General features: G+C 43.1%; 1 protein-coding gene across 7 annotated transcripts in view; it reads right to left on the reverse strand.

Moving 5' to 3' along the window:
* Positions 1-5515: 5515 nt before the first annotated feature.
* Positions 5516-19397, reverse strand: part of LOC121299958 (plasma membrane calcium-transporting ATPase 3-like) — a 45839-nt gene continuing 31957 nt past the window's right edge. For 4 of the 7 annotated variants that reach the window (XM_041228231.1, XM_041228233.1, XM_041228230.1 and 1 more), the window contains 11 exons: positions 18914-19158; positions 18374-18602; positions 17385-17564; positions 17026-17113; positions 16308-16414; positions 15505-15696; positions 14702-14915; positions 13954-14165; positions 13606-13713; positions 13335-13517; positions 5516-6658 (listed from right to left, as the gene is read on the reverse strand). In XM_041228231.1, the coding sequence (XP_041084165.1) occupies positions 6359-6658; positions 13335-13517; positions 13606-13713; positions 13954-14165; positions 14702-14915; positions 15505-15696; positions 16308-16414; positions 17026-17113; positions 17385-17564; positions 18374-18602; positions 18914-19158 (2058 nt within the window). In that variant the 3' untranslated portion in view covers positions 5516-6358. Of the gene's footprint in view, positions 6659-9695; positions 9916-13334; positions 13518-13605; positions 13714-13953; positions 14166-14701; positions 14916-15504; positions 15697-16307; positions 16415-17025; positions 17114-17384; positions 17565-18373; positions 18603-18913; positions 19159-19397 lie in introns of all 7 variants that reach the window. The other 3 variants (XM_041228235.1, XM_041228234.1, XM_041228236.1) reach the window with 2 other exon arrangements.

A 19397-nucleotide genomic window follows, 5' to 3' on the forward strand; every position in this document is an offset into this window, starting at 1 on the left:
CTAAAGGTTAAATTGAAACTGAGCAAAACTTACAGACTGCCCTTTGCTTAAATGTTTGCCACATGTTGGACAGGATGAGAACGTGCAATCCTGAAACATGCATTCCACAGCTGGCTCTGTCCTTATGTATACAGAACGTTAATGAATGCTTTTTGTTTTTCTGTGTTTGACTCCCGAATGCTTCCGACTGCCTCGAATGTGACCCGTAAGTTATTTTCATTAACTTCTATCTCCCCCTTCAGGGCACACATTTTTTTTTTTTTAATTTTTAGAAATTTTAAAAAGAGTTTGTGTGAACTCTACGGAGTTCCAGAAGTTGCCTTGCCATAACACATGCATTACAATATAGATTCCTAACATGGTACAATTGCGTACACAGTGACTGAAGAGGATATCATATTAGCAATAATGTTTTAATGTTATACACACATTGTAATTAGTGTGCAGTTTTACTTTTTTTTTTTTTAAATATATGCAAATTTTTGGAATAACAGTAACCTAACAGTTTTTGCTCCCCAACGAAAGCCTTGTTTGTGAGCCTCTCAGAGTTAAATTATATTTCTTACAGGAAACCCCGTGGGTGAGAAATCTGCTAATCTTGTCTGCCATCTTTGAGAATGTTTTAACCAACGTTACGTGACCCGGATCAAGCTATTTAAAAAGGAGCAACTTTCCAGTCAATAGGACAACAATAAAGAATCTGTTAAAAAGATCCGAGCAAGCCTTACTGCATAAACATCAGCAACGGGAATGTGAACTAGGAGCAGTGAACTAGCCATTGAGAAACTGAACAGATTTGTTAACATGTTGTTATAAACTAGATATTAACAGTTAATACAAAGCTAAATAAATAAAGACCAAGTAACAATGGAGCTTAAAAGACATTGTTGTGCTCAGTCATTTGGCCATGCGCTCTTCCTCAGCGCTCCTGCAGCGCACCAGTCTTGGAATGGTGCGTGCCGATATGAAACGCAATGTTAATGCATTTCGTTAGCTCTCACTAGCGCTATGTCTTTGAATGCATTAGATATCAGAGTCCTCCAATGCTCTTTCAGTTAATCTCTTGGAATATTTGATGTTTGCGTTCCTTCATCAAAGCATAGTGGGATTATGACGCTGGCCGAGGACAAGAGAGAGAGGTGATGGTTCTGAATCTCGGATGAGTTCGTTTTCTTTCAAATCTGTAAAACAAATATCGGATGATGCCAAAATAACTCACGACACTAGCCTAACCCGTGCCAGTTTGAAGTCTGACCCCTAGGTGTCACCAACGGTCCATATAATTATTTTAAAGCCATTTGTTTTTTACAGCATTTTTAATATTTCTGCACACAATCGTTTTAACCCTCTTCTGAAAGGAGAAATGCACCGAACTGAAGTCTGTAAACCAACGATAAATACTCAGACATTTAAGTTGAAATACTAAAAGAAGCTTAATAAATTAAATGACAAACGTTTAGAAAGATATACTGAAGGCGGCGTTTAGTCGAAACCTCGTCATTGAATGTATTAACTTTCTTTTCGTATGGATAATGTTGATCGTGCAAACACTAAACAAATCTTGCCAGTGCTTTACAGATTCGCATTTTCTGATCATTCCAGAAGCTTAAGGGTCATCGGGCTTTCTGTGTTCTGCCAAGACTAGACTACAACAACTGCCAAAAACACATTCTAACCCCTACTTACAGACTTCCTAATTTAGGTTTTTCTATTGACAGCAGTCTGTTAGTCTTTGAAGCATTAAGACAGTACAGTATTCTTATTCTGGCACTGCTCGCTTTCTCTAGCAATCGCCTTAGTTCTAATTAATTCTCCCAGCGCACAGAAGCATAAACTTGGATCAGATCTCTCCTCCCATGTGCATTGCAGAATGAACGCTTGCCTTCCTCACGCATCCTACCGGCATGCTATCAGCACACGCAGGTCGTGTCTAATCGTGCTTTTAGTGCTTAACTCACTGCTGCCGCTGCCAAGTTTCTAAGAAATTAAACTAAACATTTCCCAGAGAGACTGAAAAACGATTGGAGAGGTTGCCCTGCCTGAGTAGAACCGCCCGTAATTTGACTGATACTTCACAGCTTCGAAGGGAGTGTATAGTGTAGTCTGTTTATATGAAAACCGCCTTCAGATTATTTCGGAGTCTGCAAATCAGGTTTTTTTTTTTTTTTTTTTTAATTTAAATCTTATTCCGTTCTAACCCTTTCAGTGAACACCAGCGATCATGGCCTCGGCTATGTTAATGACACTTCATTTGAACTTGTTTTTTAGGTAACACTGTAATAAAACTGATCGTGAAATACCAGAAAACATTCCGGTTCCAGTATTACCTGAATGCATGGAGATATAGTATATATCTAACCCAACAAGAAAGACAAGAGGAAATGAAAGTATACACGTTTCATAAAACAATACACTTTAGCCTAGCGTCTGAACACCCCCCTCACAGGAATCCGCATAGATCTGAAGTGTATAGGGCTTATACAGTATGCTCCCCTTCCGCCATACATCTGCGTGTTTCTCTCTGGCTACAATATGACTGAGGTGAGAGTCAATCTATTCACAAAACATATATTGTATTTATAGACTTTTATAGACGAACAAGGTTGTCTGTGACATACAGTAAATGTAACATTAATACTATATATATATATGTATATATAACACTATCCATGGATTGTGTACCTAACTTTTAAACTTTAACAAACCCAAGAATTACGTATAAAGCACATTGGATTGTCGGAACATTGGAAAACTAAGTTTGAGGTTCTTACAGCGAAAATTAAACAGTTACTTGATTATAAGATAGATTTTTTTTTATTTATTTTTTTTACCCCCGTTTCCCCCAGAAACAGCATCTGATCAGTGTGTGCGTGTAAGCCTATTGTTGCGTGCGCACGCACAAGCCTGTAAGTGTGTGCATGTCAGTGTCGGGAATCCTGGAAGCAAGTAAACATTGTGAATGATTCATTCCATAAACATGCAGAACACTAAAACAGTTTGAATTTCCAAATGAAGTCTCAAGGTACAGCATGGCTGACGTTACACAGGACGGTACGAATGGCACTCACACAGGAGGTACATATTGCTTTGAACGATCAAAATGTTTATAAGTCATGCATGCCACAAGTATAAGTCAATCATATTGTTTTATACAAAAATAATACCAGTGCTTATTATATTACATTAACTTCTGAACATCTCTGAATCTGTCTTGTTTTGCTTTTTTAAGAACCAGTTTATTTTAATCAATCCAAAGGGCTACTAAATGTAACTTCATTATTATTAAATGTAACTTCTCTGCACTGGAGTGGAACTGGCAGATTTCACCAGCTGCTACGCCAATCTAAATTCAGGCAGCTCTCAAGCAATATACTCCACGCAAACTCCCAAACTTTGAAAATAACAACGCTATTTTATGAAGTTATATTTAGTTCCCTTCTGTTGACAGTATTTATTAAAGTTACTGCACAACATTTATTTATTATTATATATATATATATTTTTTTACAATGTACATATCAATATTTTTTATGCCTGTGCAATAAATCTAAATCACATGTCAGTTACGTTGAAGATATGGCCTGGGCAGGCAGGAAGTGAGGCAATGGCTTTGGTTTCACCTTTGCAGACTGTTTTCTATACACTACATACGATCGCTGACATTTTTCACTTGCAGTGCGGTCATAAACGACAAAACGCTTAGGCAAACACTTTAACGCTCACTAAGAGGCATAGATCAACGATAAAAACAAACAACAAAAAAATAAATAAATAAAAAATAAATAAACCCAACCTCCTCCAAACACAGGTGCAGGGTTCAAACGCTAAAGGTTGCGTGCGCAAAATTTCAAGCGAGCGCTTTCAGTGAACTATTTGAAATAGTTCTGACCGCTTCAGAAATAGGGTCGCACACACATTACTGAATGCTCGCTTCATTGTGGATTTGTGAAGCCTCCTTAGTTTTGTCATCCAAGCAAAGGCATATACACAATGGAGCTACAACTCGTCCTCCCAGTCAGTGCTAACCGTTGACGAATTTGCAGAAGTGTTTCTGTAGTTTATAACGGTACAGCTGATAAGGGTTGTCTAGTTTTAGATCAAATGCTCCTTTTTCAACACTAGCTATTACCGGGTGTCTTTTAGGAGTAAACGCATCACTTCCTGTTCGCTCCAGGCAGTACCTCACGTGTTTAGATGGCCTTTATTGTATTTTTTCTTCTATATTACTTAAAAGCCATTAAAAGTAGATCTAAAGGCATATTCCTCTTCCGCACAATAAATTAAATGTGCTTTTGTTGTCAACCAGTTTGAACGGAAACTATACTGAAAATATATATATAGAAAAAAATATACTTCCGAAACATAAAATCATAAAACTCTTCTGATTTCCCCTCCTCTTGGGATGTAGGCGGCTGTCAGCCAACAGGGAGGTAGTGAATATGACTGCAGGCTGAGGAGAGGCTATGATTGGCTGATGAGAATTCAGCTAAGAAGAATTCACCCAATCACACTGCTGACCTGTATCTTATTGTGAGAAACTTTATTTTTTTTTAAACAGGTTTGAGAACTCAAATCTGCGAGAACTTGGGGCCCCTGGTATCACAGAATGATACAGGTGGTGCAACATCATAAAGATTTGTGACTTAAATATTTGTAAGATGGTCAAGGGTTGGTCCATACGTAAAGGAGGGCAGTAAACTGGGGGCATGGCTATTTCAAACTGAAATCAATTTTGAATTGGAGCAACCCCTAACTTCAAATCAGATTTCCGTTAACAGCTCACTGTTGCATGCGTACTGCAGCTTGATTTGCCTTGCAACAGTATAGTTTTTTTTTTTACAAAGTAAATGAAACCCCCCCCCCCCCCCCCCCCCCCCCCCCCCCCCAACCTAACTTGCACAAAAGCAGTCCACGTTAATTGTACAGCTTCTACACTTGACACAAGGGCAGTGTTTGAACAGTTACTGGACTTGTGTTTCGCATATATAAATTCTCTTTTCATTTTGTATTTAATTTAACAAGTACTTCAACAAGCATGGTCTTTGTATTTCCCTAATCTAGCAGGAAAGAACCTTTGACCCAAAACTAATCTGCAGGCCAGTCTCAAGGAAGGATGGGATTGAATGGGTCTCGTGGTGTCAGCGCTGCGAAATTTCACAGCGGAAAAGAGACGAAAACAAAATGGAACTTCTGTCTTTTAAAAATTCCAACAACGGCAATAAAACTACAGCTGACTTTATACAGAGACTTTTTTTTTTTTTGTCTTTTCAAAAACAATTAAAAAGGATCTGGTGGTGTTGTGCGCTTAATTGCGACAGTTTAGAGTTATTCATCTCCCTCCCTCCCCCAAACGCACACACACACAGATAATTCAATTATAAAAACAACCACAACAATGCCCATCCCCAGAAAAAAAAAAAGAACATATTTAAAGTTTATATATATATATATATATATATATATATATATATATATATATATATATATATATATATATAATATATAAACTGATGGTTTATCTAAAAGAAAATAATTAGCAAATATAATACATTTCTCCTTAATGTTTTGTTAAACTTTTCTGATGGCACTGGAGGAGAGACTACTAATCCGCAATTGGTCAGACTGCCGGGCAGTGACACCTAGCTGCAGACAGGAGGCACTCATTGACTCCCTTCTGCATACAGTACTCTTACTGTGCGTACAGAACAGTTCATTCAATAAAGTGTCTGTAAATTACCTACCTATCTATACATGCACACACATAGAAAGAAAGAAAGAAAGAAAGAAAGAAAGAAAGAAAGAAAGAAAGAAAGGAAAGCTCTTTAGTTTTGGCAGTGTTGCAAAACATAAAAATAAGACCAGGGTGGATTTTACTTTGTACCATCTCACTGGAGACAGCTTAAAAGTATCTAATCCATTCCTTAAACCACAGCTTGTATTTGGGAAACTGTATAATTCAGCAGGATCACCATAGCGTGAGCTGGGAAACAAAACGGTGGGGCTAACTTGAATATTTGCAGATTTTTGTGGTTTCACTTGTTTGAATTTGAAGTTCACATACAATATAAAAAGTATTTTTTTTGATCACTGGATATAACTTTAAAACTAGAACCCACAGAGTACTGACAATTATAAACATATAGCAAAACCAGAGAGAGAGAGAGAGAGAGAGAGAGAGAGAGAGAGAGAGAGAGAAAGAGAGACAGACACATAGTAACTGAAGGAGTCAGAGTAGACCTGAGCTCTCCTGCCCAACAGCTGATTTTGCATGACGCAGTCAAGCATGCACATGGCAAAATCATGCACCCTGGAGTAGTGTGTTTGCACAGGAGATCTGAGGGTCAGAGTTCAAGGGTCATCAGACGGATGTCTCATGGCTGTGCAGGGGGCTCCCCGAGGATGTGTTGCCGTGGGAAGGGGCCGCAACGATGTCCAGCGCGTTATTGTTGCGATTGGGGGAGTGTGCCCTCGGACTCCCTTTTGCTTTTGGAGACTCTGAGAGCCCCTCAATCTCAATGCTGCTTTCCTGTATGGTGGGGATCCTATGCTCGTCCTCTGCAGATGGACCAAATTCAGGATGGGACATGAAGTTATGGATGGAGTTCTTCGACTCTGGCTTCTCGTAAAGGGAGCTACGGAATGCATTCACCACTTTAATCTGCAGCAGAGGGAGAAGAGAATAGGACAGGAGGAGCAAATGAAAAGAAAAAAACACAAAGTCAGTTAGGGGAATTGGTGAGTTCATTTCTTCATCTTTTGCTTTAGTGATGTTGGTTGGTGAAGTTACGGATTTATCTGCAAGAATAACATATAAAAATGTAAAGCCAACTTTGCATAATAAGGCGGTAATTCTATTGAGGGTTTATGGTTACATAAATCACGAGATCGCTCTCGGGAAACCTGAGATAGAATTACAGCCTTATTATGCATAATAATAATAAGGCATTTTGGAGATGGAGTATGGGATTTTAAATCACTAGACCCACAAAACAACACAAACACACTAGGAAATCCACTGTAACACAAGCTCATTGAGGTTTCCATACACAGCTCCACAGCACACAAATCACGACACACAATACATTCCAGGCAGGCATGCTTGTGATGCAGGTTCAGGTTTAAAGGCAACATCTCCAGGACCGGGGGGTTACTGCGACACACATGCACTGAGCCGGCGCAGATAGCGATGGCCTTTAAAACCCCTCCTGTCGTGCCTGATGTGCTGCAGCAGGGCTAAGGAAGTAAACAGATTGTTGAGTCAAACTGAATAGAGCGCCACCTATTGGAAACAAGCAGTGATGCATCTCATGCAGAAGGACTGTGCGGGGTTGGAAGGGGGAGCACTGGGGGAGGGACCGAAATCTGATGAGCAATTAAGGGAACCTGAAAGACTTCGATTAGGACCAATACAGGAATTGGTGCAGGAAGGATTTCACAGCCACGCACAAATGCATTATCATCACCGTCATTATCATGCTTCTCCACTACCTCTCCATGGCTTGCGGATAATTAGTTCTTATTACTGTTTTGAAGGCTTGACACATACGCTGCAGGTTGGAGTGGTCGAGGTGTCCGCTCCTTTAATCAAAGTAAAAGTGACCTGCCGCCACCTCTAATGCTGTACAGACCAGCAACACCACAGGCTGAGAAGGGTCTTATTTTGAAGAGACTGTTAAGGAGTCTGATAAATGCGTTCCCTGGGCAGTGTTTTAACTGCTTGTCAGTGGAGAGTTGTGACAGCACAGACAATTCTACAGATTTCAATCCCCACCCCTGGCTTGATAGAGATAAAAGAACTTCACCCCAAATTCTACTCCACTGGAGGGGGGGAAAGGAACCCCTCTTTATCTGACTCACTGGGGCTCTATAACAAGGGCACAAACAGGTTCCATTTTGAAGCACCTCCCAAATTGAGGGGAGCGGAGTCAGAACAAAGGGTAACGTTCTCTAATTATAAGGCCATGGTGTTGTGCCACCTGTGCAAAGACAGACAGATAGACAGGCGGACAGACAGATAGACAGGCGGACAGACAGACAGACACACACAGACAGACAGAACCAGCTTTATCTTTACAGGAGCAGGGCCCCTCTCTGCGTGCTCTATGGCAGCAGCCTGGCAGTGTGCCACGGCCTCAAGCTCTGGACACACCAACACGAAGAACACTGAACTCTAGATAGTCAATTTACAGATGGGAAGAATTTCTCCACCCTAAACCTAGAACACAGTTCCTAATTTCAGTAGCAGCTAACAACTGGTTGACACAATGTCCTTTCAAGGATCAAGAAGCAAAAACAAGGCTTATGATGTTCACAGTGGGCGAAGAAGCTTGAGCAAAGTTTTTTTTTTTTTGAATGTCTTGCATTGTTTTCTATTACAGGCATTGTAATGTACCAGCCTGTGTGCCACTGAGAAAACAAATCACAATGTGAAGAAAGCAGCCCCCCAAACCCATGTTCACAGACTGTGGACATCAAGAAGAAGGGAGGCTGACATTGTACTGCTCCTGATTTCTGCTCTATCGTATTCGGGCACTGCCACTGTACCGAACAGCAATGCGACAGTGTAAAAAGAACACACACACAGTTGAGAAACTCAAGGAAAGCTTGATCCACAATCTACCAGCCTAATCTGAGAGTGCCCCTGCCCCTGTTTGAGTTACCTGTGCAGAAGAACAGAAATAGATTTATAAACCCTGCGAGATATGGCGAGGGACAGATTGAGAGAGATACGAGATTCAAGATGCAGACAGTCTCAGTGATTAGAAGAGAGAAGCAAAAGACGGAAAAGACATCTGGTTAAGTGAATGGAATTAAAAACAGGCCAGCAGCAAAGTGAAAAGTAACAAGAGCAGAAGGTTGGTGCAGGCGGTTTGCCATTCTCATTATTGTCTCATGCAGTTCTCTTGCTAATAGGGCTGCCACCCTTGATGGTTCAAACCTGGAGAGACAGGGAGAGCTGAAGGTCCAAAGCCCATTTTAATGACTGCATAAGAATCAATGCCTTTAGCACAATGGGGCGCTTTTTAAAAAGTGTTTTCTCCAGCCTGTAATTTAGTCTATAAACATTACACAACGACACAGCTTCAGAGTGACCTTCAGTTATCTGACAGAGTGGTTTACAGACATTATAACCATTCTGCCTGTCCAGATCCAAGACGGAGGGTCACTGAATCTTCCCCCAAAGAGGATTCTTTTGATGACTGGGGATGTCATTCAAATCCCCTGTAGAGACGTGGAAATACATTATAGTACTTCATACATAAACCCCACTGGATCAGTAGTCTTGCCTTGTTCTCAAAAGCACACAGAAACACACTGTTTATTTGCAACATTACAAGGTAAGAATACTGCAACTTGTACACTGAGCGCAGGGCTTTCCAGACCACTCTAGTTAAAACCTGCATAGGTGGCAACCCCTGTACTAGCCAGCAGAGAGAAGAAAGAGGCATGGAGCGAGACACACGGAGATTCAAGATGCAGGCAGCCTCGATGCATAAGAGAGAGAGAAGTGATGGTTATTGGCATTATTACTGGCATCACGTCATGCAGTTTTGTATAGAAAGAAGGGTATGGAGGAGAGGAGAGAGAGAGAGAGAGGACACCTCCGAGAGAGATGGTGGTTATTCTCATCATTGTGATAGTCATTACGGTTATTAGGTCATGCAGTTTGGTTGCTAGAGAGACTGCACACTCACTGCCTGCAGTAGAGGAGGAAGCGAAGGTGGCGACAGGAGGGCTAGCGCTAGCGGCTGCAGCGGCAGTAGGATTAGCGGACAAGGAGGAAGTGGAAATCACTACATGGGTGGGGCTAGAAACTGTTTTTGCGTCGTGGTTCTGGCTGACCACTGAGGGCTGCCGACGCAGAGCCCCCGGCACCGCCGTTGAGCCCGTCTGGAATGTAGAAACAACGTCCATCTGCAAAGAACCAGAGAGGCAGAGAGAGAGAGAGAGAGAGAGAGAGAGAGAGAAACCACATTCATAGTCAGAGAATAAGAAAGCCTGCTGCTTTTATTTATCATCAAGGAGTCATAGGAAGTGAAATCATAAGACAGGAAGGGGAGGGTCTTAGACATGATGGTGGAAGTAGACAGGAAGTGGCTGAGTGCAGGAAAAGGGGCAAGGGTTCTGTAAATGGGAGACAAGGGGAAAGGTTTGAAGGAGGAGGATAGACTAGCATTTGTATCTTTTTAGACGTCTGCGTTTAAAAATATGGGCAGAAAATACCCAATATAGTAAATGCCCTGTACAGTATGGTCAATTTTCTTCTCTGGTGCAGGTTGAGTCGGGGCTTGCCTGTGTGAAATATCTATTCAATCACTGACAGTACTGTAGCAATTCCTGCCCTGTGCACATTTGTGTGAAAATTACAGGAAAGGGAAGGTTTACGGGACAGAAACAAGGAGGAGCTTGGAAACAGAAAGGAAATGGATTCCTATAAATGGGAAATGGAGAAGGGAAGAGGAACACAGAAAACCCAGAACAAAGGGTCGGAACTGTCCAAGGCTGTAATCTGGAACGCTGGAACCCAAAGGATATCTGACTGGGAGTCAACCCCTACTGAAAACGAAGCAAAACACCTCCAAACAAAACAAATACAAACTGAAAAACAAAAACAGCAAAACCCTTTAAAAACAAGAAGGCAATCAATAACAAAATAAGTGCATTAATATACATAAACTAATACATGCAAGGATAGGGACTTCAAGAGAGGTGTCTGCTGAAGAACAGAGACCCAATCAGGACAGCTCTCACAGAACGTTGTCTGTTTAGCTTGTCTGTCACCAGGCATGGTTACAGTATGGGTTGGAACTCTCCTCTACCAGGCTGCTCTCTGTGTGGGAATACAGAACTCAGCGAGCAACAGCAGGCGTGTGTTTAAGTGCTTTACTTCTGTCACGTTTGAGCTGTTGGATTTTTTCTACTGCTAACTGCAGCCGTCCAAGAACAGCCTTGATTTAAGATGCTATTTCTTCAAAATAATAATGAGAGTGTGTGTATACTGTGGGAGATTATGCACATTCCATTAATCCAATGAATGAACCAGGAGCTCAGTAGAGACATCCTTGCTTTTTATTCTGTGCGTAATAGCAATCAGCACTTTAAAAAGATGCTGGACTGTTACATTCATGACACAGCTGTGTGATGAATTGATGTACTCCTGGACTATCATGAACAAACAACGGGCTAGATTCACTAGGCATGAACTCCAGTGCTGCATTCGTAACAAAAAAATTGCCAACCTAAGCCCTCCCTACCCGGGCAGCGCTCGGCCAAGCACTGCCCCCTAGGAACTCCTGGTCATGGTCGGCTGTGACATAGCCTGGACTCGAACCTGCAATCCCCAGCGCCTTTGGAGCGCCTTTGCTGGATGTGCCACTCGGGAGCTGCCATCATGGAATGATTTTGATTTTTATAATATATATATATATATATTTTTTTAGTAACAAGGTGGAAAAACAAATGCCAATGCTACAAATTAAGCAAAAGAAATAGCCAAATTGTGCAAACTGGTGGGAAAACAAGTCAATAAATAATTCTGGTTTTTTTCTTCTTTCAATTTCGGAATATTATGCAAATGCAGCACTGGAGTACCACACATTCATGTGAAATTGGTCCCCATGCAGGGTAATAATTGCAATGCATTTCAAATGGTTTTCCGCACAACTGGGGATCTTGCATAATGGGCTTGTTTTTTTTGCGTGTGGTTATGTGATTGAATGCTGTAGTCTAGAGAAATCTGGGTAATATGGGGAGGGTCTGTGCAATTTGTGTACAGGGAGGTTGTTTTGTTTTTTCTGATCCTCATGGTGTCGCTTTGGCACTGGATCTGAAGATGAAACCACTCAAAAACAAATCATGAGGAGAAAACGAAAGAAAGGCACTGTTTTCAGGTAAAACAGAAGAAAACAAAACAAAAAAAACTTTCAAAAACCAAGAAAGAAAACAATGCTGAACTGAAGTAAAAAAAAAAAAAAAAAAAAAAGCATTCTGTACCATCTGTTTACTAGAAAATCAACGTTAAACTTCCCTATGCCTGTATCACTTACACCTACAGATTATAAAACAGTAACACACATGTAAAAGTTCACCAACATGATGCCTTTTAAATTAAACCCAGGAAGAAAAAAAACCTCTCTCCTGTGCTGGGAGGCAGGGTGGAATTAACAGTTAAGGAAATAGATCTCAAAGGCATATGTTCCTTGGCTGGGTGCATGTAATGATTTCAGGGATACCACCCACAAACAGACAGGTAGGCACCAAAAAACACCCCCCATAACTTGAACCAGAAGCTGTACTGTCTTCAGGACTGCTCCACCCTGCTGGCAGACTGAATACAAGCTGGTCCCAGTCTCTCCAAGAAGGACAGGAGACACCTGGGTCTTTTTTAATGACCTAAAAATGGAGACGGTTCCAAATACTGCCACCATTTAAGTGAAAACCTTGCTGGCGTTGCCCAGTTTCCTGAGTGCACCATCAGAATGATTGTAATAGGTTCACGATGAAACAGTATCAAGGTCCGTGGCTATTTAGACCATTAAAAAAAGATACTGTCCTGGGAGGTGAGTGGGTATCATTTTACTTTCTGGTCTAAGCTGCAAATGAGAAGATATTATTTAACAGTGATAACTGAAATCAGAAAAAAAACACCAATGAAAAAATCCCTTGCAAACAAAAAAAACAAAAACAAACAAACAAAAAACACATAAAACATTTCCAAGCATGAGCAGACCCCATTTCAGATAAAGATAAAAGAAACACCACTAATTTTTTCTCTTGTACAGAAGTAAAACCTTATGCAGGACTATCCAGGAACGCTAACCAAAAAAGGAGAATTCTGCACAGGATCACTTCTTCTATACATTATACAATGTCTATTGCAGCAGTTGTAGTCCGAAAGAAGACCACACTTGGTCACTCAGGTGGTGTTGACACCTTTGCATGCCAGGCTGTGCCTCTCATATGGTGGGACCAACACTACCTGCAGGGAGTGTGTTTTTATCCAGTACACTTCAGGGTACTACACTGGTGACCCAGGCTCTTCTACAAACTCTCACCTGGGCAGAAAAAAGAAAGAACTAGCCACTCAAGAGCCAGCTCTATCTCCTGCAGCAGATGAACCCATTGGCTTCAATCCTGTTCTACAAAACATTTAAGAAATTGATTGTGCCAATTATGCAAGAAAGACAAGCTAGGAAAGGGCAATGGGCGAGAAGGCTCCAGGCAGCGTTCCGGCTGAAACGGGAATCAGGCTGCAGTGCCAGCAGAGTGAGCCGCTGAAATTGCAGCAGGACAGGCCTGTGTGTTCTCAGGATCCAGGGGGGGGGTGGTCGTACCTGTGTCTGAATGCGGTTCAGCCCCCGGAACCAAAGGATCTGCCCTCGACGCATCTCCATCTCTGCATGGTCGATTTCATCCGTTCCCTCTGTGTACTCCTCCTCGTGGATGTCCTCCTTCGTGGTCCCGTGGCCTGCCTCCTTCAGGAACGTCAGGCGGTTTGTCGGGATCGCGGAGATCAGCTGCGAACGACATGTGCCGTGTTAAAGCATTCACTGAAACTGTGATCGAGGGGGTTTAAATTTCAGAATTAAAAAATGTCCCTCTCACCTGACCCCAGAGCAGCTCTCCCACCCCGATGAAGACACACCACAGCCACTGGTCAATGGTGAGGCCAGAGCAGGAGAAGGGCTTCCCTCCCAACTCCACAATGATGATCTGAGGAAGGGGAGAGGACAGACTGAGAAACATGCGGCTGTATCAAGTTACTCGGATTGTCCACTCTTAGCAGACCGACCGACTTTATTTCTGCAGTAGCACTGAAAGGCTACATGTTAATACCACCTCTTTATTATACTGATGTGGTGTTATTGACATGCACAGGACCTGTACTGATGAGGAGCTAGTGACAGTAATGTGGTGTTACTGATATTTAATCAGAGGTGTTGTGAACAGTACCTGGCAGACAAAGGTGCCCAGCACCACTCCACAAAAGATGGGGTTCTTGTAGATGCCCTCAAAGACATTCCTCTCCCCGTGGATCTTACGTGCGTTGATCTCGTTGAAGAGCTGCATCATGACGAAGGTGTTAAAGACGATGGTGTAGTGTTCCGAGGGCGGGGAATGCAGGGGCGCGTTCCGACCGCTGTCGATGTCAAAGAACTTTTCTCCTGGGAACGGGTCCAATTCATTTAAATTAATCGATTGCATCCACACAGATGTGCAGGAAATGGGATAATTAATTTTACTATTTACCAGCGATTTATTTATTCATTTATTTTTATACATTGCATACCTCAGTGGATTTCAATATTGTCTGATTTTGTTTTACTGGGTCAAGTTTCTGTGTCTATGCAGTATTACACATTACACCCACCCGCAGGACAGCAAAAACATTACATAATGTTTACACTGCTATTACGATCAAGTCCGACACTGGGGGATTCGGACAATATCTAGGCCTTTTCACCAGTCCTGTGATGATTTCTGACTACAGAACCAGATTGCGGATTCCAGATTGCAGATTTGATTGATGGCTATATCAAGGTAGAGTATTTTGTGACGGATACATGCCTCAGAAAATGGAATCGCAGTTTGACCGGTCACTTAACACCCACATGGATGAACTTGATACCTGTGTTGTGTGGTGAATAGCACAGTGTTCAGCACAAGGGTATTTTCTCATTTTCTCTCTTTCTCTCTCTACCTGCGAACAGCAGTGTGAAGATGATGGTGAGCTGGTAGACCGCGTGGCCCAGGATGTTCTTCATCATGGTCCGGGAGATAAGTGGCTTGTTCCTCCCGTACGGTCTGCGCAGCAGCAGGGACTCGGTGGGGGGCTCTGTGGCCAGGGCCAAGGATGCCAAGGTGTCCATAATCAGATTGACCCACAGCATCTGGACAGCTTTGAGAGGAGAGTCCTGGGGGTGAGAGAAATAGTGCGATACAGTGAGAAGGAGAGGCAGAAGCCAGACCGAGAGGAATGTGAAGATCGTAAATCAGAGCATCAGAACATAGAGAGACAGAATCCAAAAGCTATTTACTCCATTAGCACACACTCTTAAAAGGACACATTAATAACCAGCTTCTGTTTATATATATATATTTGTATTACATTTTTAAACATACATGTAACTCTTTAATAGAACCTTACTCAAACATGTAACTTTTATACATGCATAGATCTAAATCCACATACCTTGAATGATAATTATTACACATTATGAATTTTAGGAACAAATATTACATCATTTTTAAAAAGTCACTGTAGTAAGCCAACGGTAATCTCTCTCTCTCTCTCTCTCTCTCTCTCTCTCTCTCTCTCTCTCTCTCTCTCTCTCTCTCTCTCTCAATAAATGAAAGTCAAATTGAATGTAATCTTCCAAACTCCACAGCATGGCTGTCCATAGCCATAAGTGGAGGTTGAACCACATAGTGCGTCACTAAAATGTTACTCCCTCCGACTGAAACACAAGCTCCTCAAACACACAGCAGGTGTCCCTGTCCTACCTGTGTGATGCAGGCCCCGGTGAAAGCCACGATGACGGCCACCACATTGACGGTGAGCTGGAACTGCAGGAATTTGGAGATGCTGTCATAGACGTTGCGGCCCCACATCACCGCCTTCACGATGCTGGTGAAGTTATCATCTGTCAGGATGATGTCAGAGGCTTCCTTTGCAACGTCCGTCCCTGCGATACCCTGAGAGGAGAGAGGAGAAGAGGACACCCGTCAGAGAGAGACCAACACACAGCCAGACACCGGAAGGGCGCACCTGAGCAGGGTTAGAGATGCTGCAACATTTTTGCAAAGCAAAAAAAATTAAATGCATGCCATGATTTTTATTACACGAGATTAGCTGTTATTTACTTCATGCTAACATTGGACTCGGCCCGCAAAATGAGCCAGCAGTGGTGGGGACCGCCCAGGACATAGCTTTGCTGTAATACGTGAGCCTTCCGCGCTTCTCCGCCAGGTAAACAGGATTTCCTATTGGCCAGGTGTTGATGGCTGAAGCATAGTGCTGGATGCAGGGAACAGCCTATTTGCAACCTCTCTGGTGCTTCAGCACACACAAGTTATGACAAGATGTGTTTGAGCCTGTGGTCTGCCCCCTTGCCTAATCTACAACATTAAAAATGAACTATAAATGACAAAAATCATCCAACCAAACAGCACATTTCCCAACATTCATACAGTGCGTTTTGCAATGCGTTAGAGAGCACCTTGCTCTGACACAAGAGAACTATCTACTATATTTCAGATGTCTGTATCGCATCCACCAGGGTCCACTACATCCTATATACGGTTACCATAGCAAAGCCGACGTCAGCCTTCTTGAGGGCGGGGCCATCGTTGGTGCCATCTCCCGTCACGGCCACCACCTGTCGCGTTTCTCCCACCGTGCTGTCGATGATTCCTGCAGGAATGACTTCAGTTACCCCCTGCTGTTGAGTAACTTCATCTAACTGATGCATGTTATTAACAAAGACTCTCTCCCTGCAAAGGTTTATCTTTGCTGTAAAACCCTAAAAAAACATAAGACTTTCGTTGGGCACATTCCTGTCAACGGCTCCAGTTTCTGATGCATTTCCTAGCCTCGGTATATCGTCTTTGAACCGCCCCCACTCCCCACCACACACGTGAAAGGCACGACAGATAAAACATTTTCAGAGGAGACGAGAAATGATCTGAAGGCTCACGAAATAAATGCCAGTGGTCAGAGGTCAGACTGCCTCTTGGTCCCTAATGCAATATGAACCAAAGGGAATTTCTGCTCATTCAGGCTGAACAGATGTTTGCTTTAATATATTTATTTACAAGAGGGTCTATTTAATTGATATATACAGCAGCTGAATAACATCATTAAAAAAAGCACCCCACCCCACCCCCCCACCCCTCCGTTTTACACTAATGAGATGTTGGTTTTCGTAATCTTGGCACACAATAAAATGTTCTGCATGAAACATAAACCTGGACTGGTAGTGCCACTGTGTAGAAAATGCCCTCGAATTCTGTCCAGCGTCATACCTTTGACGAGGGTGTGCTTGTCCGTTGGAGACGAACGGGCCAGGACCCGCAGCTTAGGCCAGACTTTATCAAGACGTTCTTGTTCAACCTGAAAACGGAGAAGGAAGTTAAGCAGTACAGTGTGTGAGGCGTGGTCTGCAGTGTGTGAGGCGTGGTCTGCAGTGTGACCATCTATTCAGTGCAGAGCAGTGTTATGCATCCACTGCCAGACACCGAACCACCAAGCAATTGCTGCTGTACCAAGAAGGTAGAGCATCTTGCGACACGTTCTTCAGAAAAGGAGTCTGACAGGTCGTTTAATGTGAATGACCTTGGTGGCTGTGCTGTGTGGTGCAGAGCAGTGTGTCCAGTACTCTCACCTCGCCCTTCTCATTGCGGATCAACGTGTTGAACTCTTTGCCCTCTAGGCACAGGAAGTCCTCTCCAGGCAGCAGGATGCCGCACTTGGTGGCGATGGCCCGCGCCGTGTTGATGTTGTCTCCCGTCACCATGCGCACTGTGATTCCAGCCCGCTGGCACTTGGTGATGGCATCTGGTACCTGGCCAAGAGAGAGAGAGAGATACACTTGGTCACATGGATGTTGAATTTATAGAGGATGCCTGGCACCATACTGTCCCATCATTATTAACAATGACAGTTTATATTGTTAAGCTGAACAAACACTCTAAACTAACTTGCTGTTCCCATGCAAACCTGCATGCTCTTCTGCAATGTTCCTATATTCTGAGCGGGCTGTGGTGTGGCAGCCTAAGCCAAAGGGAGGGGGGCTCACAACACAATCCTCTGTAATTATCCACACTGGGAGATATGATGAATCACGCCACACCACTCATTAAACCCAAATCAGCCTGTTTATTTATAGAATTAGAAATCTCCGAATGCACAGCAGACACTGGGAGAACAGCACGCCACACACCACGCTCTCCATCTCCATCACTTCAGAAGCTGGTAGACCAGGCTGGATTTTCTCCAATAAAAGCAGGACTTCTAGCTTCGATTTCTTGCAATACATGACTGTGATCAGGTTGAAATTTTAATTCTATTCAAGAACACTCCAGAATTTATTTGGTGTTTGCAGTCCGAACACTTGCTTATATAAAACAAATAATAAAAACCACAGGTCACTGCATAAATGGGATTATACATACAGCAATGTGGTTGTACTGGGAGACTTTATTGTCACAGCATTCTTTTTTTGCATGCCCCTAAAACACTACTGGTTACTTTGAACCTTCTAGCCTCTAGCTCCAGTCTAAGTTCCGAGTCTATGTGCTTTGTCCTGTTACCTCAAGTTGTCCAGACAACTGGATCCATTGATTACACAATAATCCATCCAAAGTGAGTTACCTCCGGCCGGACGGGGTCCTCAATGCCCACCACAGCGATGCAGGTCAGGTTGGACAGGATTTCATTCTCGTTGTCCCAGTCGGGCTCCGTCTCGAAGTCCCGCATGGCCAGGCAGATGGTGCGCAGGCCATTGCAGGCCATGGGCTCAATAACCTTGCACACCATGTCATCCCGATCCTTCACCTTGAAGATCCGAGATTCACCAGCCCCATCCAGGATCCGAGTGCACCTGGCAAACACACACAGAGTGTGGGGGGTGAGCACCAACAAGAACCAGCAATGCTCAACTCTAACCAGCGCAAAACTGGGACAGCCAAGCCTAGGTTTGCTGTATTTTAATTGCTTTTATTCATTCATTCTTTCATTTACCTCAGTAATTTTAAGACAGGCACACAGGGATTTTACAGCTATAGACATTACTTCAGTACTAGAGAACAGCTTAGTGAAATCTTAACTGTAGGAAAGCGGACAGGTCGAGGAAGGGAGAACGTGCGTGGAGCCGTGAACGTGTCTGTGTATACTAGAAGGTAGAGCTCTCACTTTCGCAGTATGATCTCAGAGGCTCCCTTGCTGTACATGCGGAAGCCTGTTCCCACGGGGTTCTTCAGCACGGTGCTCATGCTCTTGCGTGAAGAGTTGAAGGTGTAGACCTTGTGCAGCTTCTCCTCTGGAACCTCGTCTCTCACTGCCTGGTAATCCTTCTTCAGATCTAGGACCAGCCCCAGCAGGGAGCACTCTGTCTTGTTTCCCACTTGACGGGGCAAACCACCCTCCTTCTCAGGGGGCTAGGGAAGAAGAGAGAATAGACTAGTCAGAACTGTTCATCCAAGATCAAAGCATACAAACAGTACGGACTAACTCTTGAGTCTTGAGGAAAGACAAGGCTGGCATATGGGACAGTTTGGAGGTGTTGGTATTTAGAGTGAAGTTCTCTGTATATTGGAATCCAAACACTTGTAGGGGTTGGTATATAGAGCCCTACTCCTGCAAGTCATTTGAAGGTGTTGACATATTGTGCATTTTG

This window comes from Polyodon spathula, chromosome 25 (assembly GCF_017654505.1).
Source record: "Polyodon spathula isolate WHYD16114869_AA chromosome 25, ASM1765450v1, whole genome shotgun sequence".
Lineage (NCBI taxonomy): Eukaryota > Metazoa > Chordata > Actinopteri > Acipenseriformes > Polyodontidae > Polyodon > Polyodon spathula.